Source organism: Neofelis nebulosa, chromosome 6 (genome assembly GCF_028018385.1).
Source record: "Neofelis nebulosa isolate mNeoNeb1 chromosome 6, mNeoNeb1.pri, whole genome shotgun sequence".
NCBI lineage: Eukaryota > Metazoa > Chordata > Mammalia > Carnivora > Felidae > Neofelis > Neofelis nebulosa.
In genome coordinates, this window is record NC_080787.1 from 81,999,263 (window position 1) to 82,026,586 (window position 27,324).

Below are 27,324 nucleotides of genomic sequence, written 5' to 3' on the forward strand. Positions count from 1 at the left end.
ACTAATACATTGGTGGAATGTAAATGTAAATGAATGGGTGTAATGTAAATAGAGGATGCTGTAAATAAGTATAATAGAGGGTCTGCATTTGGGTAGGAAGGCTTTCTCTCTGAGAAAGTTACATTTAAAACTAGACCTGAAGATTGAGTAGAAGTTGTATAGGAAAAGAGCTGAGGGAAGGCAGACATAACAGTGTGTTTGAAGTACCCGAGGCAGAAAAATTCTTGATTTTTAAGGAACAACAGCAGCAAATCACTATGTCTGGAGTGTTGTGAGAAGGGGAGTGGTGCTAAGATGAAGCCGGAGAGGTCTGCAGGATATCAAGACTAAGTCTATGGGCCTGTGAGGAATTTTAGATTTTATCTGATGTGCATTAGGCAATAATTGAATGGTTTAAATCAGGGACCAACCAGTGGCAACCCATTTTGTTTTAAGAGTCACTGATCTTTGAGGAGAATGGATTTGAAGGGTGCAAGAGTTGGAAGTAAGGAAGTTTATTACAGGCCAGAGATAATGGCCTACTGTGACAACACAGGTTAAAGAGAAGTTAATGGAGCTGAGTTATGTTCTGGAAGGAATATCTATAGGACTTGGTGATGGGTTTTTGTACACAGGTGATTCTTTTTTTTACTTTTTTATGTTTATTTTTGAGAGAGGGAGAGAGGACATGAGTGGGGGAGGGGCAGAGAGAGAGGGAGAGAGTCTGAAGCAGGCTCTGTGCTGACAGCAGAGAGCCCGATGTGGAGTTCGAACTCATGAACCATGAGATTATGACATGAGCCAAAGTCGGATACTTAACCGACTGAGCCACCCAGGCACCCCCACGGTTGATTTTTATTCACATTAGTTCTTTGAAGTCACCATGGACACTGAATTAGTTAATACTGAACCAGTGCTCCTAGAGGAAAAACTGTTAGGTTCTTGTGAGCCTCTGGTTACAATATTTTCATCAACTGATCAATATATAACCTTGTTTTATATGTGTTTCTGTTTTAAAGACACCTTACTTAATATATGTTGATTCGTTAGCATTGAACTCAACAGCCAATAGCACTGTAACTCATGCCTAAAGAAATCTTATCTAACATCTGTTTTCTCCTTTAAGGCACATTACAGCTGTCTTGGAATTGAACAATATGCTTGGAGGCCATTTTAAACAGCAAAATCACCACCAGAAAGCCCAAGCATGTGGAAAATGTGGCATTCAATAGACTACATTTGTTTACAGTAGAAGAACTGAAACAAGAAGGCAGAGCATTGTTTTTTTTGAGCTCAACTGGGAATGTGTGTATTAGGCAACTCAAAATTTTGGCAGCTCTGTATATGTCTGCCTATGATTGTAAAAGTGCTGAGAGTATTGATTTTGAGGTTACAAATACACTTTAGCAAATAGGTAGATTTGTACATACAGAACCTATGAATAATGAGGATCAGCTACAAGGTGAGGGAAGGGAGGCGTTAATCATATCTGTGTTTCTTAATATAAAAAGCTGGGTAGAGTTATTTTTTTCTGAGACAGGAAAAAAGCAGATTTGAGGGAAGGGGATATCAAGAATTTAATTTTGGGTAGGTATAATTAGTTTTTAGTGTCTCTGAGACATCCAAGTGAGCTATGGAGAATAAGCAGTTGCACTGGCAAGTCTGGAACACAGAAAAGAGGTCTGGGCTAGAGAAGTAAACACGGACATCCTTATCACATGAAGTATTTAATCTCATGGGATTAGAAGAAATTGTCAGAAGAGAGCAATCTCATAAAACTATTTTCATTTTCAATGCCTGTTGACTCCATATACCTTAAAGATTACTTTTTTCTGGACAATATACAACTAGAAACCACAGAACCTACATAAAGAAGAACACACAATAATAGATGCAGTATGTTTAGACAAATGGAGGTCAGCTTGTTTAAAAATTAACAAGAGTCAGTCTAGTGTGAAGCAGTGTCCTAGAATTTTGTAAGAGTTAAATTAAGCAGACTAGGGTAAGCATAACTTCACTCAAGTGCCCGAATTAGACAAATTAGAATATTTAGGTCCTAGGATTTTGAGTAGAGGCTGTTGTAGCTCCAGGGATTCTGGTGAGCTTGGAAATCTGAAGTCGAGTCACTCGTCTCTTGAGTCAGAACTTTGAGACTTGAAAGGGGCCAATTAATATGATCTCTGTCTAATAAATTTGACCAGACCAAATGGATCAGCAAGGTTCCAGACTCATGTTTTAAATGAATGGCCAGTCTCTCAGGAGTTGAGGTGGTAGGGAGTTTCTCTACCTAGGGAATTCTATTTGGATAGAATTCATGTTGGCAATCCAGGTCAAATGGTGGAGACTCCATTCTCTTTGGATCTTTCTCTTCCTTTTTCCCTTCCTTGGTGTAGAAGTAGTGGGATTGCATCCCAGAAACATGGGTATTATTAGTATGGAAAAAAAACCTTTGTAGGCTGGCTGGCTTGCTGAAACATTGGAAGACAATAGCTTAATTTTAGTCTCAAATCTTTTCTTTGTCATATGCGTGTGTGTGTGTGTGTACGTGTATATATACACATATATACACATATACATGTGTATATATGCTTACACACATGTACACATATGCACATATACATGTGTGTACATCACCTATACATATATACACATATATGTACACACATGTATATGTGTACACATGTACATACATATGTACACACATATATACATATACACACAAACACACACACACACATATATGCACACACAAATTCTAAGTGAAATTCACTTGAAATTTTTATCTCTGATGTATTTAGGATATTTAACTTTTTCAAGGAAACATAGACTTGCTTTAGTGAGGAGTGTGATACATATTGGGGGCAACAAAAACCATGGGTTTCATTTACATCTCTTCAGAAAAAAAGTAAACACACATCTTTCAGGTTGTGGTAAGAGAACAGAAGGCAGAGAAATGCATACTTTGGTATGGTCTCCAAGAAAACAGCATTAAATGAGGAAAATACTGCTATAATAATGTTGTAAGTTAAAACTGCCTTAGAAAAACGAAAGAATGATGTTTCTTTTTGTCACTATTGTCAAAAATGAATTTTGAAAACCTAATGAGCAGGCATCTAACTTCTTTCCTTTAGAAAGCAACTAACTACACTCTGGAATACAATCTGTTAATCACTGTCAAAATGTGTTATGTGGGGGCGCCTGGGTGGCGCAGTTGGTTAAGCGTCCGACTTCAGCCAGGTCACGATCTCGCGGTCCATGAGTTCGAGCCCCGCGTCAGGCTCTGGGCTAATGGCCCGGAGCCTGGAGCCTGTTTCCGATTCTGTGTCTCCCTCTTTCTCTGCCCCTCCCCCGTTCATGCTCTGTCTCTCTCTGTCCCAAAAATAAATAAAAAACGTTGAAAAAAAAAAAAACAAAACAAAAAACAAAATGTGTTATGTGAAGTGCCAAACACCTTACAAGATTGCAGCAACTAAATTTGCTGCAGACATTCAGGATTGATGGTATTTAGAGTGGCAGGCTGCCAGAGTGATCGTGTTAAGGAAACATTCTTTTCTGTCTCTCCTCAAACAGTGAGGGAAACATACAGGTACATACAGCTAATTTTCATTTCATTCGTGTACCTTTATTTTAGTTGTAGCTATTATTTCATCTTCTATTATGAGAAATCTTAGGCTGAGGGAAGATTTATTTGCCAAAGATACGTAGAAAGTGATTTGCAGTGATAGGATTAGAAGACATGTTCCCTGATCTTTAATTTTCAAATTATGAGTCTTTTAGAATAGTGAAATAATTGAGCAGTTTTTGATTAGCAGGGACAAAGATAAGAATGTAGTAGCATCGTTAGACATTTCAGTAGTCTTCAATTTTGTTTTTTGTTTTTCTCATTTTTTATTTCTAAATCTAACGTTTTACCAAGTATGATTTTTTTTTTAAAAAAGTTTACATATTTATTTTTGAGAGAGAGCGAGAGAGAGAGAGAGCGAGCGAGAGCACACAAGTGAGAGTGGGGTGGAAAGAGAGAAGTTGTCAGTGCAGAGCCCAACACGGGGCTCAATCTCAAGAACTACGAGATCATGACCTGAGCCAAAATCAAGGGTCTGACACTTGACCGACTGAGCCACTGAGGTGCCCCTACCATGTATACTTTATAGTCTTTCTCTGTATGTGTTTCTGCGTTTTTTTTCTGAATTATGTGAGAGGAAGTTTTATACAAGGTGTCCCTTTGTTACCTAGATTCTTTAGTGCATATTGCTTGAAACAATGACATTCTGTTACCTAATCATAAAATATCAAAGTTGAGACATCAGTATTGACACAGTACTGTTATTTGACAAACCTTAGATAATTTTGCCACTTGCCCACTAACGTCCTTTTTTAAAAGTTTACTTATTTTTGAGAGAGCGCAGTGGGGTAGGGGCAGAGAGAGGGAGGGAGAGAATCCCAAGCAGGCTCTGCACTGCCAGCACAGAGCCCAATGCAGGGCTAGAACCCATGAACTGTGAGATCATGACCTGAGCTGAAGTCAGACGCTTAACTGACTGAGCCACCTGGCGACCCTAATGACTTTAATAGTAAAATAATATTTAACTGTTCTATCTCTAGCTTCCTTTAATTTGGGACAGTTCCCCCATCTTTCTTTTTTTCATATCTTTGACATAGTTAAAGAGCATAGTCCCTTTATTTAACAGAATGTCCCTCAGTTTATGTTTAGTGAAGGTGTTCATATGATTAAATTTGTTTGTTTTTTGTTTTGGTCAGAAATATCACAGAAATGATGTCTTCTCAGGGCATTGTATCATGAGGCACGCAATATCTATTTGCTCCATCACTGATAATTTAATTTTGATTGTTTAAGGTAGTGCCTGCTAGGTTTCTCCACATAGTTACCAATTTTCTCTTTGTAAATTATAAATATCTTGTGGAGAGATACTTTGTGATGAAGTAAATACTGTTTCTTATAACACCTTCACTCACTAGTGTTATGTCCAGATGGTAATTTCTTAATTCCATAATTTCTTGTACATTTATTACTTAGCATTCTGCTCTGAGAAGCTTTCCTTTTTTGTCTCTCTCTCACAACATAGATTCATGAATTCATTTTAGGGGTTAGGATCCATTAATATATATTTTGATGCTCAAATTGTCCCAGATTTGGGCAGTGGGATTTTCTTGAAGCTTCTCTGTCTCTCTCTCTCTTTCTCTCTTTCATATTTTTATCAATCTCTGAGCAACTTGTTTAGCATAGCAAGGTACCTGTCCTAACCTTAAATCATATGTTTCTTCAAGAAAACTTGTTCCTTTTTTTTTTTTTTTTTTTTTTTTTAATTTTTTGAGAGTGGTATTTAGAAACCATAATCTACCCCATAATCTTCTGGGGTATCATTGCTTCTAGGCCCTTTCAGCAGAGGTAGGAAATACATGTATGTGTATACATACACACCTATCTGTTTCTGTATGTGTATGTATGTCTGTGTGTATAACCATAAGTTATATAATGTTTGATACCTATAATTACCATCTAAGATCACAGTTCATTTTAACCTTCCCTTATCATATTTGTTCCCTTTTCTAATGGTGATGAGTCTGGCTTCCATTTTCTTAAGATATTTACTTATTTGCTTTAGAGTACATAAATAGATTCAGAATTTATAACAGACAGTTGTGAAAAAACCTAAGTATGTAGGTGTTTTACCTTTAGTTTTAGAGCATATAGTAAAAAGACTGTGTTTTTTTAGAATACTTAGGTTAGTTCTTTTTCCTCTTCAGTGTAATTTTGTTATTCATTTAAAAAACTGACCCTTTTTTTGTTTTTAATCAATTTTAAGTTTTTCATCCTTGTTGATTTTGTTTATAATTTACAGTAATTTTTGGAATATGAAATTATACTTATTTTAATAAATTAGAACTGTAGAAAAAAAGGGAGTATGGGGAAGAAATAATAGATGGCTACTTTGATAAATGTTTAAAGTTTACATGGACTAATTGGTGAGTTTCAATTGTATGTAATATGTGTGTATACATGCTATATACACTGTGTTCCACTGTACTTTTTTTTTCCACTTAAATGTTTTATCTTAGAGTTTGTTCCATGTCAGTACATATAAATCTGTCTCATTCATTTTAAGAGCTGAGTTGTGTTCCATTATATGGATATACTATATATTCTATTCTTTATGGATGGGCATTTGGTTTGTTTGCAGTCTAAACAAAGGTATTAGTTAACTGTTTTCTTACTATACTGCTGTGCACATGTATGATTACAGTCCGATCACTTTTAAATCGAAAAGGAAATTACTAAATCCTATTTTTGGGGGAGGGGACAGGTGAGCAGTTTGATGTTGCAAAAGCTCTATATGTGATTAAGTTGGTTTTTAAGAATCTTTGAGTTATAAATTACCAATTTCTAAGTTACAGTCTGAAACATAAAACAGTATAGCGTTTAAAATATTTTGGTATTTCAAACTAGTTACTACTACAAGTCACAGGAAAATTACTGATTAGCTGTATTCTTTACTAAATGCTGTCACAGCTATTAAAACTGACAGTTTTGATTTAAACCTGTCATTTGTGGTATGAAGAAATGGAAGTGCAAACACTTTCGCATTGTCTTAGACCAAAGTCAACTTTGTATTGTTTGTTTTTCACCACAGTCTATAAAGACTCAATAAATCTAGCAGGATGTGTAAATATACATATATTTTGGGTGTTTTTAGTAATAAATGAAATACATTATATAAGACTGGAGAAAATTGTTTTACTTAAAATTATAATTTTAGTTATTTTGTAGTGTTATCTAGAATAACGTAGCTGTCAAATACTTACAGATTATATAGCCCTATTCGGTTTCTCCTGTGGGGTTTACATTTTTGACTGCCTCTTTGTACCCATGTTGTAATGGGTTTAGGGTCATAGGGAGGATGTAAAAGTCATGTACCTTATGATAGGTATTTTTATCCTCAAGTGACCTCATTGGTTTTTATATCTAGTTCTCAAAGTCTTTTATGTGAGTTAATCATATTTAACTTTGCAGATAATAAATTTATAAACAAGATTTAACTTTCTTAAGCTCATAAGTAACTTGTATTTCATTTTGCACAGTGCCTTGGTAACTAGCCAAGGATTTTATGCCTCCTAGTAGTTCTCATCAGATCAGGAACTAGAAGAATGAGGCCTACTTTTGACCAAACATAGGTCAAAAAGAATTGGTTTCAGCCGGTTGATGGGAAATTTTAGGGGGGGAGGCAGCAGCGGAATCTCTGCAATCAATGTGGAGCTTCAGAAATTTTTCAGGTAACAAAAGGTTGCACACAAATTCTATTCCAGTGATAAAAATCAAAAACTGTTTTAAATAAGAAATTTAATGGGAAAGACGATCTCTTTAAAAAAAAAATTTGTATGTGCTTTTTTATTATACATGTTTTTCTTATTTAGCAATGTCATTTATAGAATGTAATACATTTGTTTTTAACAAAAGGTCCTTAATAAAGGATTTGATTTCTAAGAAAATAACAGGGCAGGAAAATGGAAGAAAAAATGGCTTTTTGTTTTTATGTGTTCCTTTTTATAGTATATTCAAGGCTGTAATATATTTAGAATTGAGTATTTTTGCTTAATAGTAAAATAATATAGGACTACGAGTGTTTTTTGGAAGATATATTGCAGTTATGTATTTTTTTTAACTTTAGTGAGTAAAGTTAAATGCAAGCTTTAAGAGCTATACTTTTTTTTTTAAGAGCTATATTCTTAATACTGTTGTTAAATTAAACAGGATTTAATCTGATCAGTATTCTTATGCCTCCTAAACCTCTTTATTCTTTCTGATATATATATTTTTAACATTTAAAAAAATGTTTATTTTTGAGAGAGTGTGTGCACGTGGGAGAGGAGCAGAGAAAAAGGGAGACAGAGGGTCTGAAGCGGGCTCTGCGCTGACAGTTCGATGTAGGGCTCAAACTCACTAATCGTGAGATCATGGACTGAGCCACCCAGGAACCCTTGATGTTTCTATTATTGTAGAGCTTTTGTTTTCTTTATAAGTTCTTTTAGCATCCTCTGCTTTTTTTTATAACTAACTTTGAAATATATTATTATAATTATATAATATTGCTATAATTGTAAGGCACTACAGTGAAATTTGAAGTTTCCAGTAGTTAGCATTCTGAAATAGCTTGGTTTCTCTAATATCTGTATTAGAGAAGGAACCAGAAAAATATACTAAAGCCTTCCTGGCAGTGAATAAATAGTAGCTCCTAAGCACCCAACGCAAATGAGAGAGCCAGAAGAGCCAAAGACCTGAAGTCAGTCCGGACCCAGTGTACTTTACTGGTTTGTCACAACGAAGGAGTACTCAGATTGGCTGGTGATGTTGCACAGGCCCTGCTTTTTTATTTTTTGAGAGAGAGAGATGGTAGGGGGAGAGGGAGACAATCTTAAACAGGTTCCTTGCTTGCCTAGTGTGGAGCCTGATGCTGGGCATGATCTCACAACCATGAGATCTTGACCTGAGCCGAAATCAAGAGTTTGACACTTAACCGACTGAACCACCCAGGTGCCTCTCATAGGTCATTCTTTTTATGTGAAAGCTGAAAGTGTGATGGACAAGGTAACAAAGGACAAAAGTGTCAGGGAGAAAAGGGACCACAGCAACTTTGATTATTGGTGCAGGCATGGTGGTTATTAGAAATAGTAATTAGATACTTATGTAGTCCATATTCCAAATAGGGCATAGAGAGCCAGTGATAAAATGGCCACCTCTTTTCTGGATAGGCAATAATTCATCTGATACCATTGAAGGCTTAGAGTATCTCTAAGGGGTGGAAGTAAAATGGCATTGCCTATAGCAAGGGATTAGGGAAAGAACTAGCCACTATACTAGAGCTTGGGGAATCCAGTGTAGATCGGTGAACATGTGGGAGATGGGGACAAATGGGTATTTCTCCGTGAGAACCACTCTGAAGATATAGCAATATATATCAGTATTTTGGAAGGCATTAAAAGTACAAAAGCAGTGTCCTGTACTTCATAGTCTGTAAGATTTATATCTTTGCTATTTTGTGCTTACTAGTGAGAAGTAGGACATTAAAGAAAATGTTATGTTTTCTAATACATCATCTTGTTAAGATGGATCTTTGAATTGTACTTCTGTGGTTCCTTTTATTTTAATGTTTCTCTTTAATTTTGTTATTCAATTCTATAATTGAGGGAAAACATTCTGTGAAAAAAATAGGGTTTAAGGTATTGAGAAAGTATATAGGACATCTTAGATTTGCATTAAAAAGTAATTTAAAGAAGAATGTCACATTAAAAAAAAGGGTGGGGGGCATCTGGGTGGCTCAGTTGGTGAAGTATCCAGCTTCTGCTCAGGTCATGATCTCATGGTTCATGGGTTCAAGCCCCACATTGGGCTCTCCTGACAGTTCAGAGCCTGGATCCTGCTTTGGATTCTGTGTCTCCCTCTCTCTCAAAAATAAACATTAAAAAAACAAAAACAAAAACAAACTGTCAAATGTTTGAAGAGCCAATCTTCAGATACCTGGAGAACTCCACTATGTAGAATTTCTCAGTAGTGATCTTTTTGGTATTCTTTCCTTCTTCTGGATAGAGTTTGTAGTCTCCCATCAGGCTGTGTGCATTACTTTTCAGCAGATAGATTTACCATTGTGGTGTGGAGCATGTTGAATTTGGCAGCAGAGGAAGACCTGTAACTAAGAAGGGTGTCTTGTTTTTATGAACTAGGCCACATTTCCTGTCATACTTAAGCATTTTCTTGCATAGGCACAGGTGATCAGTTCGACACTGGACTTTTCGCCCCCCCTTTCAGAACATGGGGAATTATTTTTGCAGTCTTTAAATATGAGAAAATTCAGTTACCATTGATTTTGTTGACCAAACATGTAAAAGGCTCATTGTGACTGTCATTAATTTTGAGTTAAAACGGATCTCCCTGCAGAAATATGGTCTTGCCCCCTTAGGATATTATGAATTGCAGTTAGGACCCTTTTGATAAAGCCCTTTTTTTGGTGTTGGTGCTTATTGTAAAACATTGTTTTATTTTTATTTTCAGGAAATTTTCAACAGGGGAAATATGAACCATATTAGCTAGTTCCTCCTGAGGAAAAAATAAGAATAGTTAAGAGCTTGCATATACATCAAGTAGCATTATATACACTACAAATAGTTTTGTTGATATTAGTAAATTATTACTTCCTGCAAAATTATAGATATGTACTTCAGTTTTATGAGAATATGCTTAAATGTATTATCTATACTTCATAAGCACTTAACTGATTTACAGAGAATATTGACTTGAAATTGCTCAATCCCTATCCCAAGTAACTTCCATAACTACCAAAGACTCTTTGTAATTAAAAACAAAACAAAACCCTTTAAAAATAGATACACAACCTAATTAATTAAAATAATGAGGGTGAATTTGATGTAATGGCAGTTAAGGTGGGAGGGATTACATTAGAATTTTATGGGTAGTATTAGCAATTCCGTTTTCCTGTTATGTCATTATTTATAAATATACTTAAAAATTGCTGGAGCTTTGACCAGAGGTTGATGATGGTAAACCTAATTGTCTTATTTTCCCAAATAGAACTTGTAATTGTTTTTCTTTTATGCAGTTATGTTTCTTTTAATCTAAAATTAGTTGACAATTATAAAAACAAGTTTGCTAAGTTACATCAGTGTACCTAACACAATACGGCTATTCTGTGTGAAGGATTCTTATCAAAAGGATGCTCTTGGGGTGTCTGGCTGGCTCAGTTGATAGAGCATGCAACTCTTGATCTTGGGGTTGTGAGTTGGGTGTAGAGACTACTTAAAATCTTAAAAAAAAAAAAAAAAAGCTCTTTAATTTTCTTTCTCACCCCTTTCTCACCCTTTTGTTTTCAAAGAGAAACTGGTAGTCTGGGTAGATTCAAGGCGTCTTTAAGAGAAAATGTCTTGGGGAGCCCCAAGGAACTGATGAAGTTAAGTGTGCCATCATTAGTGTATGCTGTTCAGAACAATATGGCTTTCCTAGCTCTTAGCAATCTGGATGCAGCAGTATACCAGGTAAGTGGAGGTAGATGACAATGAAAAGTGAAGAGTGCAAAATCTCAAGTTAAAAAACAAAAAAAAAGTTTTTATGGTGAAAAGACTTATTAGCCCTTTATCACATTGTTTTTTTTCTCCATAATTCTATTAATATCAAATATTTGTGTCAGACAATAATGTTATGAGTTCATTAATTTATTGTTTTGTTTGTAGGTGACCTATCAGTTGAAGATTCCCTGCACTGCTTTATGTACTGTTTTAATGTTAAACAGGACACTCAGCAAATTACAGTGGATTTCAGTTTTTATGCTATGTGGTGGAGTCATACTTGTACAGTGGAAACCAGCTCAAGCTACAAAAGTTGTGGTAAGAAACAAAACGCTCACCAGAACTAAAAGAGAACACTTCCTTAATCTTATAACACTTTAGACCATCACATTGATGAATGTAGTACATTTCTTTGAAAATAATCTTTGCCCTACAGATAGGCTTTTTTTACTCCCTTATCATGTTATTATTAATAATATAACTTAATTGTCCCCCTTCCTCTATTTTTCTGGAGGAGAATATGCATAAAATATGTTAGACATGGAAGGTACCTTAATGTAATCAATCCCCTTCATTTTATGGATGACAAAATTGAAGTCTTTTTTTAGACAAATCCCAGAACATTAAAAAAAAGTTTATTCATCTATTGTGAGAGAGAGAGAGAGAGAGAGAGAGCTCATGTGTGCGCAAGTCGGGGAAGGGCAGAGAGAATCCCAAGCAGGCCCCATGCTCAGAGTGGAGCCTGATTTGGGGCTCGATCCCATGATCATAATCTGAGCCAAAATTAAGTCAGTTGTTTAACTGGATGAGCCATTCAGACTCCACAAAATTGAAGTCTCAAGAAGTGACTTGTTTAAAGTTACAGTTAGTAGCTAACTTGTTACTAAAATTGTGCCAATTTCATACAGTTTGTATGTTCAGAACTTACAGGCCTCTTTTAGGCATTTTTCTCAAGAACACCAAGGGAAGTTTTGTTCATCTAATTTTCATCCTTTCTCTGAACTCAGAAAGTTTTTCTTGTAATCTTTTTGCACACATTCCCACTGTCAGTGATAGGGATTACAGGGGGAGTAGTGTTTTTACTGATATAACTAAAACAGGGCCAAAAGTGCCTTTCTAATTTTCAATTTAAGACTTAAATGGTACCTACCTGATTTTCAAAAATATGTTGTATACTTTATTAGGTTATTTTCCCAAAGAGAATTAGGAAGTGGGACTCTAGTGAATGACCTTCAGGAGTTTTCCTTTACAATCAAATACTTTCTTCACCTTTTAGCAAATAAAAGACTATGGTTCTCCTAGAGGTATGAGGCAGCTGGAGATGTATAGAGGGCGTGTGCAAGTAGGAAGTCAGTTATTTTTTTACGTAGTTTCTAGCCTAAAGCTACATGGAGGGTCCCTTCCCCCCCAGAAAATGAGGTTACAATGAATGTTTATGGTTTTTACATGATATTTAAACATGCTTATATTCTGGTGGCATTTCAAAACACTGATCAAATATACACTGCACATTTAATTTAGTTGTAGACCTTGCAGAGAAAGAAATTTATTGGGAAATAAGGCAAACAAAAGTTAAATATGAACTTTAACACTTCACACCATTAGGAAAGATGTTAGGTCCACTGCACATAGGTAATTCATGTGAAAAGCTTAGTAAGCTAAAGCAGATTATTGGGCAGCTTTCCTACTTTTGGACCACTACAAAAAGTTCTTTCATATTTTAAGCAAAGTGCAGCTTCTTGTAACTGCCTCTGTTTTTTGTTCTTGTCAGAATAACTCAATTCCCTACCAACTCTATAGGATAATCCTTTGGATATTTGAGGTGTCACATCACCACCCTCCAGGTCTTTTTTTTCCTCCCCATTGAGACAACCTTGTTGTTTCTTTCTGTATTTTCTAGAGATTTCTTGATTCCCTTCCTCTTGCCCCAATACTTCCTTGTATTTCTCTTCTAGATGCATTCATTATTGTTCCTCAGTAGTCTTAAAACCTCACACTGTCTCTACCCTTTGAGCAGATGAAGTGTAACTTGTGAATTACCTCTTTTGTTCTGAATACTAGAGATTTGTTAAATTAGCCTATAAGTTTCTGGGGGAAGGTGGAGGGAAGATAGCCATTCAATAACTGATTATACACAGAGTTTCACACAACATAGTTTATTTCAAATGTGTCATGTGCAGTGGGCTGGTTCTTCTAACCAAAATGCAGGATGTATTTATTTTAGTATCTTGTTAGCTTTGGTTCATCATTCAGGCGTTTGAGGTCCTTCCAGATCTTATTATCCATTATTAGGTTTTTAAGTTGTTAGTGTTCTACAGATTCGACAAATATGTCTTTGGGTCTTCCCTAAAAATTTAGACAGGAGAGGACCAGAGTTCTGTGGCTATGCTTTTAGATCTCTCTCTAGCTGGACTTTTCCCCCCTCTTGATCAATAATCCTTCTCTTCTCTCATAGTTTTTATAGGTCTGCCAGGAATTTGAGAGTGCCTTAGCTAGGTAGTTCTGGCTTGAGGTCTCTTGAAAGTTGCAATCAAGATATTGGCTATGGCAGCAGTCAACTGAAGGCCTGACTGGGCCTAGAGGATGTTTCTAAGGTGGCTCATTCATATGCCTAGCAAACTGGTATTGGTTGTTGGTCTAGCTTGATTTTATTCTGTTAGCACTTTGCTGTATGAGAATTCACTCAGCTATGGATAGAATTGTACTACTATTCTCAATACATTTCTGTCTGTTTCACAAAAATATTATGTAGATTTGTCTTTTTTTTTTTTTTTTCAAAATACTGTCTCTATAGAATTCCCCTCATCATACTAAGAATCCCTTCATAAGGAAATTTGGTATGTCTCATTCTTAGCGAAGCCATATTATTTTCTAGTGATGACCATTAAACTTTTTATGTCATCTGTTCTCGCGTTTTGCTAGTAAGTCATTAATAACAATAACAGTTGCAATCACTTAGACCAAGCTTTCTCTCTCAGACATTTAACATAAAGCAATACTCACCTATATCAGGCTGTTTATTTTGAACAAGGTATGTGCTTGTCATAGTATAGTCATGTGTCTCTACTCTTTAGTTTCAGTGTTACTACTGAGATAGTATTTATCTCTGAGGAAAGACTGATGAAAGTTCCTTAAGGGTTAGTTTAGGGAAGAAAGAGAAAATAAAGTTGAAATAGGTTAGGGCACATATACATGCATCTTTTAGCACAGAATTATATACATCTGTCAATCTCTCTCATCCATGAACTATTTAAGAACCACAGCTGTGTATCATCTTTTATTTTTATTCATTTAGTACATAAGACTGTATCTGGTACATAGAAGGATACTATTAATATTTGATAGAAATTTAGTAAAGTAGGAAATCTTAAAGTCATTACTTCATTCTGCAGGTGATAGGAAATACAAGAGTTAAACTGTTACCATTTCTGTGATTGAGGCTATTAGGGCTTGAGTTAACGTGGTGGCAGAAGTTAAAATTAAGAGGCAGGCTGACAATGCAAAATTCTGTGCTAGGATGACTGCCTGCCTGTTATTAGGAATAGGCACACATGTTCGGTAAGCATGGCTGCAATTTGAGGGACAGCTTTTTAATTTAAGTGCTTTGGTTAATCTCTGGGATGGCCTTTTGTTTGTTTCTATCTTAGTCTGTAGACTAGCTGTGTCTGATGTGGCACATACTCTCAATAGAACCATAACAAATTTTTGTAGTCATTTGATCTCTTGGATGAATTCTATTTATGAGTCACTAACAACTTTTGAAACATTATTGCAGGTGGAACAGAACCCATTGTTAGGGTTTGGCGCTATAGCTATTGCTGTATTGTGCTCAGGATTTGCAGGTAAATCATAAATGCATTGCTTTGTTCTGTTAAATTTTCTAAAAAAAACATTAAATAGGGATCTAGTTTATATTATTTTATTGTAACCATTTTATTCCCAATAAGGCTTATCTTCCTACTTATAGTTTTGTGTCAGCTGTTTTTTCAGCAAATGTGTGGTAGTGTTTAATTCGGTTCAGACCTAAGACATTACTCATACTTGCAGTAATCTAAGAACATATTTATGTCATGTTGACCATCTTCAGTCCAGATAAGAACCCAAAAGTGAACAAAGACTTCTAACAATGGACAAGTGAGCAGTTAGAAAGCTCCAGTACCTCTTTCCATTTCCTGGAAGTGGCACTATCTTCAGGCAATATCCTCTTGCTGTGGGATATGAAGTTGCCAGCTCAGTATCTGTTTTTTCCTGTTACCCTCAAGTTCTTCCTCTAATAGATTAGAAATTATGGAGTAGGGAGAAAAGGGGGTGGGGTGGAGAGTACCTCACCGAAAAGTTAATACATAAAAGTAACAGCCAAAAAGGGAGGGATGAGAACCAAAATCATTAACATAAAATAAACATGGAAGTCTAGAGTCATATGTGTAGGAACAATCCTCCACTTAATCAAGAAGAGACAAGGTATTAATGTTAAGTGCAACATATGTTTTAGAAATAGTTCCAATAGAGAAGAACCTGAATTTTCTTTTAGTAAAGAATATATTAGTCATAGCTATGTTTTTATTATTTATCTTTATTTGTGCTATTTCAAGAGTTAGGATTCTTTTTATTTTTGATTAGGAAAGTAGGCTGGATGTGGAAGTGAAATATTGCTTGTGAAAAAGATCTTTGATAAAAGGGGAAGATCTAAATTGAGACATATATTTAATGATAGCATCATGCTAAATTTTTATCCTTAGGAACTAGCAAATTAGAAATAAAAATTGAGTTACCCAAGAAATATGCTATTAGACTTTTAAAAATGGGAATAGGAATAACCATTACATGTTTCTTTCCGTTCTCTGGCTCTAGCGCACATTCACCAAAAACAACTTTTCCATTATAATTTTTAGTTGATTAGTATTTGAGTGGCAGTTTCTAAGTCTGTAATTAATGTGTTTATAATGAAAATCTTTAATATCCTTGAATGTCTCCATGTGTTCATTTTAAGTATAAAACTTAGTGGTATGTGATTTTGCATGTGTATGATGAGTCATTTGCTTTTCTGGAGTATCTGGAAAAACTATGGACCCTCAACCCCAAGAAAATGTACATACATACAAAATGTATTATCTAGTGAGTGAGTTCATGGTTTTTCTGACATTAAGAACTTGGTTTGTGGAACCCTGCTTTAAAGGAAAATGGCTTCACTCAGCAATTTCTATTTAAATTTTATTTTGGTTATGTTACTCTGAAAAAAATCCCAAGTGGTTATTATATAGGTTATTTTGTAAAGCTGGGAGTTTTCATTACTAGGCAGATATTAGAGGGATATGATTAAGATAATTGACTCTAATAGTATAGTTTTCCTGCTGACCAAAAGAAGTCTATTATTGGCATTAACAGAAAGCTTCTGTGATCTTACTGCTACAGTAATGGGAGAAACTGTTCTTAATAATTTATGAGTTTCCTGTTGTATGTGGGTTAGAAAATTCCCTCTTAGTTACTGATTTTATATGCTGTATAAAAATACCTGTTGCTAATGTCAAAATGCCATGTCACAACCAGCATAATAAATGTGCACTTGATGTAAAATGTGTTTGTTCCCTGAATCATATACTTTTATATTGTCATAGGTCTAGGTTATTGTTCTAAATGAAGGGAATTTTAAATTAATTTTTAATATCTTTCATATTTGCATATCTAATTTTTTTCCAGGAGTGTACTTTGAAAAAGTTTTAAAGAGTTCAGACACTTCCCTCTGGGTGAGAAACATTCAAATGTATCTATCAGGGATTGTTGTGACATTAGTTGGCGTCTACTTGTCAGATGGAGCTGAAATTAAAGAAAAAGGATTTTTCTATGGTTACACATATTATGTCTGGTTTGTCATCTGTAAGTATCCAGGAATTAACAAGTTCTGGGTAGATCCTTTAAAAAAAAAAAAAAAGTCTGTTTTAAGCCTTTGATAGCATTTTGAAATTGTTCCTCTGCTACTGTGAACACGTTTGAAAATGTAATTTTGGTTTTATTGACTGACTTTGTGGCGTAACTCTCCCAAAGCAATTTTGCCTTCACGATCAGTAGTATCTAATGTGTTAGCAATAAATGTGTACAATTTAGTAGTAGAGCACATAGCCCTCTGGGCATGTGAAAAACAATGTTGTTTTATAGGAACTATTACTCGATTTTAGTACAAACTCTCTCAGATGGCTGCTTCTAAGGAAAATCGTATTTTCCTAGGTAAATTAGTATGGCATCTCTGGGGGTGAAAACTGCTTCACCATCATAGAATGTTTCATTTTTCGAGTGTTAAGATTTTCTTTCTTTCTGTATACAAGTTCTTGCAAGTGTTGGAGGCCTCTACACTTCTGTCGTGGTCAAGTACACAGACAACATCATGAAGGGCTTTTCTGCAGCAGCAGCCATTGTCCTTTCTACCATCGCTTCAGTGATGCTATTTGGGTTGCAGATAAGTATGTCTTAGTTTGTATTTTTAAGTTTTTAAAAGAGCTTCTCACTTCCTTGACTCCTTAAATATGGCAGTTGGTCATAAATTCCTTGTTTTGTTATAGTTTATTCTACAAATGCAGAAGTTCATTATCTTATGGGATGTGGGTCACCAGTACTGAGGTTGTTTCCATGGTCCTAGAGCTTAGCTGAGGGGTACTGGTTCTACTGAAAGTGACAGGGCTACTGAGTTACTACAAAGAGCCTTTCTGTAGTCAGGACCTCCCTGTTTCCCTGGTTTTAGATACAAGACAACCTGAATACTTCTCGGTGAATATAGTATGATTAGGTTTGCAAGGAAATACAAGGACTTTAGGGAATGATTATTTTCAGCAGTGCAGTTACAGTAAACAAGGCTTTTTATGAGGGGGAAAGAACAGAAAATTCTTTCATGTCCCCCTTAGTTTGTACCTTCCTAACTTTTGGACGTAGGTATAAAGGTATTTTTGTTTCTTATAATATGTAATTAGTACAAAATTCATTATGATAGCTGGCATTCTGGCACCATCACTGTACTAGTCCTTCTAATATAGACTTCCCTAGCCTACACCCAGCATTAAGTTGGATCCTGAATTATTTAACATTTCAGGGTGCTGTAATAATCATTTTCCTTACTGATCAATTATACCACAATCTGTGAAATATCGGCAATAAGTAAAAGAAACAGACTTGGCCTGTATTTATGTTTGATTTTAAAATTGATTATTGTTATAAATGCAAATAGAGGAACATCAAGCTTGTAGAAATCTTTAAAAAAATTTATTAGTTGTGCAACTTTGGGGAAGTTACTTAACCTGTGTCTCAGTTTCTTCATCTGTAAAGTGGGACGGATAGTCTCCTGGGTTGTTTTAGGTAAAGTGATTAGAATAGTGCCTGGCACCCAGTAAGTATTCTGTAGAAGGCCAACCACTTACCATTTCAGTATCACTACTTATAGGCCCTCCTTTAGATATATTTCTTACCTGATTTTGGTGAACTTTTAATTGTACTTCTGATCCTTATGCTCAACAAATCCTTATGACTTTTCTCCTAAGGAATACTTGGGGGCAGTAAAAAAAAAAAAAATGCTTTTCAATTAGAACATCTTACCCATCTTCCAGTTTTCTATTTAGATTTAACTTGCCTCCCCTTTTTTTTTTGATGGGAAAGCTAGTCTTCTCTTGTTAGTAGTGAACTAATAAAATCATAGCTTGATGTCATTTCTCTGCAAGCCATTTTTAAAACTAATAAGATTGTGCTGTTGTACTCCATACAGAATTTGGTTCAGTTTGGAACAATATACAGTTTTGACATAGATTTTGACATAAACATTTATGTATGAAATGCTTACTTGTCAGGTTTGGGCAAGTTGTAATTTATGTCCTGATTTTCGGGATTAAGACCAAAACAAAGAAAAAAGACAAGGCTAGCAGAAAATGAAATTGTACTATCATCATTTCATCTCCTTTTCAGAAATCTTCAATCATTTTGAGTCATTGGTTACTTAACTCGAAATTTTGTGCTCAACTACCTTTTACTCTAAATTTTTACAGGTTTCTAGTACCATGGAAAAGCCACATTCCACTGCTCTTTTTTAAATTACAGCATATGGTGTGGGTGGTGGTGCCTGGGTGGCTCAGTTAGTTGAGTGTCGAGTCTTGATTTGGACTCTGGTCATGATCCCAGGGTTATGAGATTGAGCCCCATGTTGGGCTCAGCATGGAACCTCCTTAAGCTTCTCTTAAAAAAAAAAAAAATCCTTTAAAAATTTAGCATATAGGGAAGTTAGTATGTTGTCAGTGGTCCGGGACAGGCATACTCGTATTCTCACAAAGCCTACAGTCTCTTTGTACCTTTTTTGGGGGTGGAGAGCCAGAATTGATTCTCTCTGTAAACCTTACCGTCTATAAAAATAGAACACTTATAGATGTATTTTCCATGTGATCTAATGGTATAAACCTATAATTGAAAGATTTCAAAATTTAAAATGGATTATTGTTATATAGTTTTAAGGACACAGATACAGATTAATTTTTTTTTCTTTTCAGCACCCACCTTTGCTCTGGGTACTCTTCTTGTATGTGTTTCTATATATCTCTATGGATTACCCAGACAAGACACTACATCCATCCAACAGGGAGAAACAACTTCAAAAGAGAGAGTTAGTGGTGTGTGATTTCAGCCTCAAAAGACTCTTACCAAGACAAAAACTGTTTGCATTAAACTAGAGCCTTAAAGTCAATCCGAGAAGGTAGCTTAAACAAAAACATGTTAACTGTGTCATAAGAATTAAGAAGAAAGCTATCTGAATGAACTGCTACAAAGATTTAATGTGACCTGTTTTGGGTCAACCTGTTTTGTTTCAGAATGAAAGACTTTTATTGTATATATAATGTATATAAAAAAGTATGGAGAGGGTATGATATTACAAAAAAATCATGTGAGGATACAATATTCAAGTAACAAGGTTTGGGACAAGGTTAAGGGTTAAAGTGCCAAAGCCATTTCTGTATGAACTGTTTTCTTGTTCAGGAACCAGGGGAGAAGGATGACCCCTCCTTGTTCTCCAATTCATGTACAGTATTTCATCCCAGCAGCAGTAAGACCCAGCTAGCTCTTTTCTTACAAAAGAGAGGCATAACCAAGCCAGGCTAGTTCAGAAACAAACTGAATGTTTAACTTCTCAAACTGAATCTATTTCATAATGCAGGCAATGACTTCTGGGTGGTGACGGAGTACTCCTGTTAAGTGCTGTATTTGTGCCATTCATTGTCTGGATTCGTATTTCTTTGCTGTTAGATGATCTACTTTTCTTCAAAAAATATTTCTAATGTCACTTTTGTACTTTTTTTAATAAGGTATGTTTAAAACTATTGGGCTGTCAATAATTTGTGAAATTTTAGTGTTTTTAAAAATTTTTCTATAATGTTAATGGGGAAATTCAGCAATAAACTTAATTTATTTATATGCAATCTGTGATCACTTTTTGTATCATGATTATGACCATTAAAATAATGCAAAATGTAAAAAAAAAAAACCACCAAAAACATTAAATTTTTCATTTTTTCTATGTTGGAACTGTATCAGGGTTCTCTGATGACATATAAACCAACTCTTGGCAAACCTGAAGCAAAAAAAAAAGTTTATAATTTATAAGAAAGACTACAATCAGAACTAGGGCTCTAAGCTATGGAGATCGTAAACAACAGTCTTCAGGGAGCTGCTTTTGGAAAGACTGGCCTCTAACCATCACTGTCCCTGTGTCATTTCACTTGAAGTTCAAATACTGAGGTGGCTACCACAGATCTGGGAAGGGGGAACATTTCTGCAAACAAGTGGAGAAGGATATAGGACATGAAAAACATGTTCCAGTTACACATTTTTATTCCATGGCTAGTTTGTGCTAAGGAAATATTAATGATTCTTTAAAAATTAGTAATTGGGGGACCTGGGTGGCTCAGTCGGTTGAGCATCCGACTTCGGCTCAGGTTATGATCTCATTGTTAATGACTTTGAACCCCACATCGGGCTCACTGCTGTTAGCCTGTCAGCTCAGAGCCCACTTCAGATCCTCTGCCCCCCCTCTCTCTGCCCCTCCCCCACTTGTGCTTTCTCAAAAATACAGGTTAAAAAAAATAGTAATGTGAAAGCTACCTTTATTTAAAATTGAGACTGCATGGATAAGTCTTTTTTAGGACTAAGAAGGTGTACCATACTTGCCAATATAAAACTGTCTTCATTCAATTAGAGAAGTTTTGGTTCATGCTAAATTGCTTCTCTATTGTAAAAGTAGATGATTGTCATTCGCATTCAGGAGATTCTTAGTAGCAACATTTAGGATAAATTATAGTAGACCTGAATGGAAATACTGGCAGATGAGGATAGCTGTACTGATCAAACAGAGCACATCCCATGTTACCTAAACAAATCATGCAAAATATCCTTGGTCGATATGCAGGTACATGAAAGAAATGGTGTAAGAAACTCCATTTCAGGGGCACTTGGGTGGCTCAGTCGGTTAATTAAGCATCCGACTTCAGCTCAGGTCATGATCTCACGGTCCATGGGTTTGAGCCCCAGGTCTGGCTCTGTGCTGGCAGTTCAGAGCCTGGAGCCTGCTTAGGATTCTGTCTCCCTCTCTCTCTGCCCCTCTCCCACTCACACTTCGTCTCTCTCTCTCTCAAAAATAAACATTAAAAAAAGTTGAAGAAACTCCATTTCAAATTATGGTTTAACTAATGGACTAATTTTTACAAAAAGATCCTAGTACCATACCTGTCAGTAATTCCTTGTTATTTAAATCTGTTCAGTTCCCAAGTTCACATAATAAGAATTACCTACCTGTACAGATTAACGAAAGATAAGCACGAGATCTGTTCTCTGGGAGTGGTTCTCATCTGTATTAGCAAAAAAGCTTAATTTTGGTGTCCCTAAATTGATTCAGAACTAGCCATTATTATAAGAAAATTGAAATATTTTCATCAGTTTTATCTGATGTGAACATTAGGTAATCTCAGTTATGAGAACAGTTTCTGGAAGAATGACACTGTAAAAAACCTCAAGCTGGAGTTTAATCCTTTATCCCCATTAGACCGCAGTGAATTTTAGAAGATTTGAGTTAGTTTTACAAAACTCTGTTTAGTACTTATGGACCATGAGGGAACTCAGTTGATTTTTCAAGATAAAGATTTAATAAGTTGATGAATCACTTAGGCTTAATAAAATATAGATTCTGATACAGAACAGTTTAAATTCTAAACAAAGCATATAAGAATAGAGAACTAGAATTCATTTAGTAATTAAAAAGCTGCTATTTTAATTAGAAATTACATCCTACATACAGGTGTTATTCCAAGAAGTTTCATTCCATTGGCTAGCACAGAACGCACAGCTCTGAAAAGATGAAGTCTGGCCTATAAAATAAAACAAAGGATGATTAATGTTCAACAACAGGCTAACAATACATGAGTAAAGAAGAGTATCTTAGAGTAATTCTAATTTTCTTCTAATTTAAAGTAGGAACAGTATCTCAGGGTGCCCTAAGATTTGCTGTCAGTAAGGAAAAACAAATTTAGCATCCTATAATTTATAGTATGACTGGTAGGTACCCCAAGAGTTGGGGAGTGGGAGTGACACTATCATTATACAGCCCAGCTTCAGATATGGGGAACTCCTCACTCTTAGGAAAATGTGTTTCAAAGTCCAGTGTGTTGGAAAATCTAAAAACACTGATTGTTATAGCCCAATTCTAAGTACCACCTGAGTCTGTAAGTATACTACTGCAGTTAAACGAGATGCTATTTTAGAAACATTTACAAGAAAGACTCAGTAATAGTAACCTGAGGATGCTAAAGATAACACAGAAAACACTTAACGTACCCCAGCCACTTCAGGAGGACTGTCTTTTATATGCAGTGTCTTGTGTGCCATACCTGCAAGATGACTGAAACGGGAAGAGAGAAATGAAGACCAGAAGTCATTTCCTGTTGTAACATGCAAGCTTGGTATTTTATTGCCTCAACTTAAAGAAATCAAAGCCTAGCTCCATTAAAAGATGTATCCAACATTGGAAAGCTGAGACCTGAATCACTGCATTTCTGTAATAAGAAAAGTAAAACACATTAAACTAAAGCTTTAGATTTTGGTCCTAATACCTTAAGTTCTTAAGGTGGTGATTTCAGTGTTTTATAAAGATAGGGGATTCCTTTCTAATAATTAGTTTTTTCTCATTTAGGTATCTTTAGGATGAAAGGTATAATGTGGCCTGGACTTCCCCCTCTGAATGGTGAGGAGGTGGGGTGGAGACTAGCTATCAAATACAAACACCACACAAACATGGGCCACTCTTTAAAGCATCTTTTCTGTTCAGGTATAGCAGCAAATACAACAATGTGCCAGAGAAATTATGCTTATGACATTGTTTCAATGTCGAACTGACTTAAAAAAAAAACACATATTTATTTATTTTGGGGAGAGTGCAAGCAGGAGAGGGGCAGAGAGAGGGCGACAGAGGATCCAAAGTGGGCTCTATGCTGACAGCCTAACAGCAGAGAGCCCAATGTGGGTCTCGAACTCATGAACTGAACCACGAGATCAAGACCTGAGCTGAAGGTGGACGATCAATTGAGCCACCCGGGTGCCCCTTAACTGACATTTAATAAGACTTTCTGGCTTCTTTATTTCTCTATGACTATGTAGAATTTAAAGGGGAAAAAATTTTTATTTAAATCTGGGGAAGGCAGGTAGAAAGGATAATCAAGAAAACCCCAATAAATCTGATTTCAGTAAATCTTGAGTAAAAGCAAATATTTCCTTTCTTAAATAGATTTATACAAAGATAACAGCTGTTGCTCTAGAAGATACTCAACTTCTATTCAGAACTCTGAAACAGCTACTATGAAATTTCTATTCAAGTGTTACTGATCTGCCTTCCAGTTCATTCTCTATTCTCTGGCTGGCTAATTTTTCTATGTCTGCTTAAAATCTTTTTATGGACTCCACTGCCCTGAAAATAAGCTGAAATGCCCTAATACATGAAAACAGGTGTGTACACACTCATTTCTCACCCCTCCCAGGACTATGCTTGTAGTTCCTTCAGTATCATCTTCTTGTTCAACTCTGGGCTTTTTCTTCCTTTTCTGTGACTTTGTTACTCCTGATTAATATCAACTCCTCTCCTCCAAAAAGCCCTCTCTGATCCAACAAGGCTGGGCTGAGTGCCCTAACATGGTCTCTTATGTTCACTCTATCTTAACACACATGTACTGTTATGTAACCACTCATGACAAAGCTGTTAGTTCCTGTTAAAAAGACTCAGTGACTGTACCTTATATCACTGAATGAATAAATGAATATTAATTGCTGATTTGCAAAAATGAAGCAAGAATTCCTATAACTTAAAGTACCTCAGTTTTTAGGCTGGGGGTTTTGTTTATAGGAAGACTTTAGAAGAAAGGTCCTTTTTCAGATCAGGTCTCAGAGGTCTTTAATACCTGAAAACAGCAAGGTTATAGGTACCTTAGAGTTAGAAGGTAACTGACAATGTGCCTGGGTTGAAGGTCCTGAGATGATCTATAAAGCACTTCATCAAACCTAAAAGAAACATGACAGCAGCAGTTGGCAGAGGAAGACTATGCACGTATTACACTAAGCTGTTAAGATCTTGGATGTAAGGCTGGCTTGAAATCATTAAGAGTAGAAGGTATATATGAAAAAGGACCTTGGGTGCATTTGAAGGTAAAGGCGCAGTTTTCTTTCTTACGAATTCCTTGATGGCAGGTACTTTCTAAATCATCTTGATATCCCTGAGGCCTAGCCCAGAACAAGGACTCAAATCATGGCTGTTAAAGTGAATGTAAAAAGCCTCCAGCCATGTTTAGGAACATAATCTAGGAACTAACAAACAGAGTCTACCCTCAATGCCAAGGAAACCAGGTTGGCTTATTTTTCCTACCAGTTTAGCCAAATGTGAGAAAACTACTCCTGATCCCAGGAAAGAGTCATTGACCACTGTGTGGCAATTAGAGAAAACTGCCTTGTTAACTACCCACATCCTTTCCAGAGACTAGTATCTCCTGACAAGTCTGGCTTTACCAACAAAGCTTGAAAGAGCTCAAAGGTATGGTCTCTTGCCCAGTGTAGGGGCATCAAGTAGATATTCATCTGAGACTGTGAATTAAAACCATGTAGCAAATGAAGGATTATAGTCTCATGGAAGCTGTACAAAGGCAGAGATTCTCCATCACTTATTGAAGAGGGTGAGGAGAAGATGAGCTTTTCCAAAACTAAAAATTTATGCTTTACTAGGCTTTCTACTCTCATACCATGACCCAGAAGATGTTAGGCACCTGTGCCGATTCATCAGTGATAATATTTTTAAGTCCCAAGGATTGACCTTGACTATGTCCTCTGTCTGCCCTCAAAGAGCAGATAAATTGCTTTTTGGTCATACCTCCAGGAAAAGCGCTTGCTGTCTGGTGGCAGGGGGACGGGGTAGGAGCTAGTTACTGGCTTATTCACTCCAGTGGTCAGCAAACCCCCAACAGTCATTTCACTAGGCAGATGAAGACTAAATAAATACTAGAAAACCCATACCTGAGAAGATGCTGAAGAATGGAAACAGACTGTGGTTCTTGTAAACAAGCAGTGTTGAAATCATTTAGATAACCACATCCAAAAGTCTCTTCCAAACTGTTATCAAAAGTTTAAAAACAACGGATTAAACAAGTCATCCAAGGACACCTAATTGAAGTTTATCATGATGCTTTAATCTTTCCTAAATCTGTTACTTCCCTCAGAAAAAGGGAGTATATTCTTTGGCAGGGTTATTCTGAGTACAGAATAAGGTAACATACAAAAGCACTTCTTACATAGGTGTTCAATAAATATTTTAACCCCCCCCCCCAAAAAAAAAAACCCAAACCTAACAGGTGGTCCACTGTAATTCTAACTAGTTTTGAACAGATGTCTGAGAAGCCCAGCAAATATGACTTTGATCTTAGGAGCACATCAACCAAGCCTCACCCTGGGAAGGACAGAGCGGCTCATGCATCCCTGCAGACTCCCCTCACCTGTGGAGGCGAGCATGCGTGTACTGTAGGAAGACTCCTGTGTCCCCACGACTCTGGAAAATACGATCCCAGCTGAACTGATAGTCAGACAAGAGCACACCTTTGAAGTCCTAAAATGACAAGAGTAAACCTTTAGTGCTGGGATTTGTTCTAGTACCAAACAAAAGGGTCTCACAGGATGCAGTCTTATCAGACCTGAATAATGAGTGCTGCAAGCCCGACCCTCTCTGCAGTCTCCTGTGGGTTCTCCACTTCTTTGGTAGCTGAAACAGACAAAGGCAGCTATCTTTAACCTACATGAAACCATTCAGAATCAGGGATTGAAGGAGATAGAATCTGCCAAAAACATACGCTGCCAGCAAGAACAAACAGGTTCAGAGTGGGCAGTTTACTTCCCTAATTTGGGCTAACTGACACTGGATAAAGATGTTCCCCTGCCTACATTAAAGGGAAAGAAACATGAATTCGTTTTTCTCATGAATATCCCTTGTGAGACATTAGATAAAGCTGGTACTTACTTTTCCAAGGCTAAACAAAGCCACCAGGACTTGTGACCTGTTTCCTATTACATACATAGGAATTTCACATAAGCACTCCAACAGTGGAATGACAATGCTGAAGCTATCCATGAAAGAGGCGTAGTGTTGTATCAGTGCAGATTACTGAACTGAATGACACCAAGCAGCAAGTCTAAAACCTCTGGCACCTCTAATTAGTGCAAGCTATTTTTGACAAGGTTAATGAAAATTAAGAGAGGGACAGTCATAACAAATCACACTGCACAGAAGTCCGTAGAACATAAAAGTGGCATGTAAGTTGTGACTGTAACAATAAAGTGAATTCACTCTTAATAGAAGCCATGTTCTGTAGCATCCTTGATCGAATCTCATTTAGAACATCTTCCAGAAAGGTAACCTCTCCTCTTCGAGTCTTCATTCCCTGCACCACTCCAAAGGGCACGTGCTGGCACCTGAAATGAAGGAGAAAAGAACTGATGATCAAAGTGTGTAACAATACCCTTTCAGAGAGTAGTCTGAACTTTAACTCTCACGGAGGGGCTTTTCAAAATTAACAAATTAAAATGTGATGTGATTTGTTATATGCCACAAAAGATGTTAAACACACAGCTTCATTGTACAGATAATCACTAGCATGTGATTAAATTACTAGTTGCCTTTGTGAAATAAAAGGAGGGATTACGAATTTTGGACATCAA

At 36.2% G+C, this 27,324-nt stretch overlaps 2 protein-coding genes across 7 annotated transcripts in view; one reads left to right on the forward strand and one right to left on the reverse strand.

Moving 5' to 3' along the window:
- SLC35A1 (solute carrier family 35 member A1) overlaps nt 1-20,510 on the forward strand; it is a 34,077-nt gene extending 13,567 nt beyond the window's left edge. The window contains exons 1-7 of one of the 3 annotated variants that reach the window (XM_058734678.1): nt 7,161-7,269; nt 10,881-11,040; nt 11,236-11,388; nt 14,846-14,912; nt 16,768-16,944; nt 17,391-17,525; nt 19,587-20,510. In XM_058734678.1, the coding sequence (XP_058590661.1) occupies nt 7,199-7,269; nt 10,881-11,040; nt 11,236-11,388; nt 14,846-14,912; nt 16,768-16,944; nt 17,391-17,525; nt 19,587-19,714 (891 nt within the window). In that variant the 5' untranslated portion in view covers nt 7,161-7,198 and the 3' untranslated portion in view covers nt 19,715-20,510. Of the gene's footprint in view, nt 1-7,160; nt 7,270-10,880; nt 11,041-11,235; nt 11,389-14,845; nt 14,913-16,767; nt 16,945-17,390; nt 17,526-19,586 lie in introns of those variants that run through there. The other 2 variants (XR_009263109.1, XM_058734677.1) reach the window with 2 other exon arrangements.
- The window catches only part of RARS2 (arginyl-tRNA synthetase 2, mitochondrial), an 82,337-nt gene continuing 60,283 nt past the window's right edge, over nt 5,271-27,324 (reverse strand). Inside the window, exons 14-21 of one of the 4 annotated variants that reach the window (XM_058734673.1) lie at nt 26,954-27,078; nt 26,304-26,371; nt 26,109-26,218; nt 25,633-25,728; nt 24,556-24,630; nt 22,918-22,981; nt 22,380-22,451; nt 5,271-9,683 (exon numbers count right to left, since the gene is read on the reverse strand). In XM_058734673.1, coding sequence (XP_058590656.1) covers nt 9,618-9,683; nt 22,380-22,451; nt 22,918-22,981; nt 24,556-24,630; nt 25,633-25,728; nt 26,109-26,218; nt 26,304-26,371; nt 26,954-27,078 — 676 coding nt within the window. In that variant the 3' untranslated portion in view covers nt 5,271-9,617. Of the gene's footprint in view, nt 9,684-13,210; nt 18,599-19,893; nt 20,663-22,379; nt 22,452-22,917; nt 22,982-23,007; nt 23,136-24,555; nt 24,631-25,632; nt 25,729-26,108; nt 26,219-26,303; nt 26,372-26,953; nt 27,079-27,324 lie in introns of those variants that run through there. The other 3 variants (XM_058734675.1, XM_058734674.1, XM_058734676.1) reach the window with 3 other exon arrangements.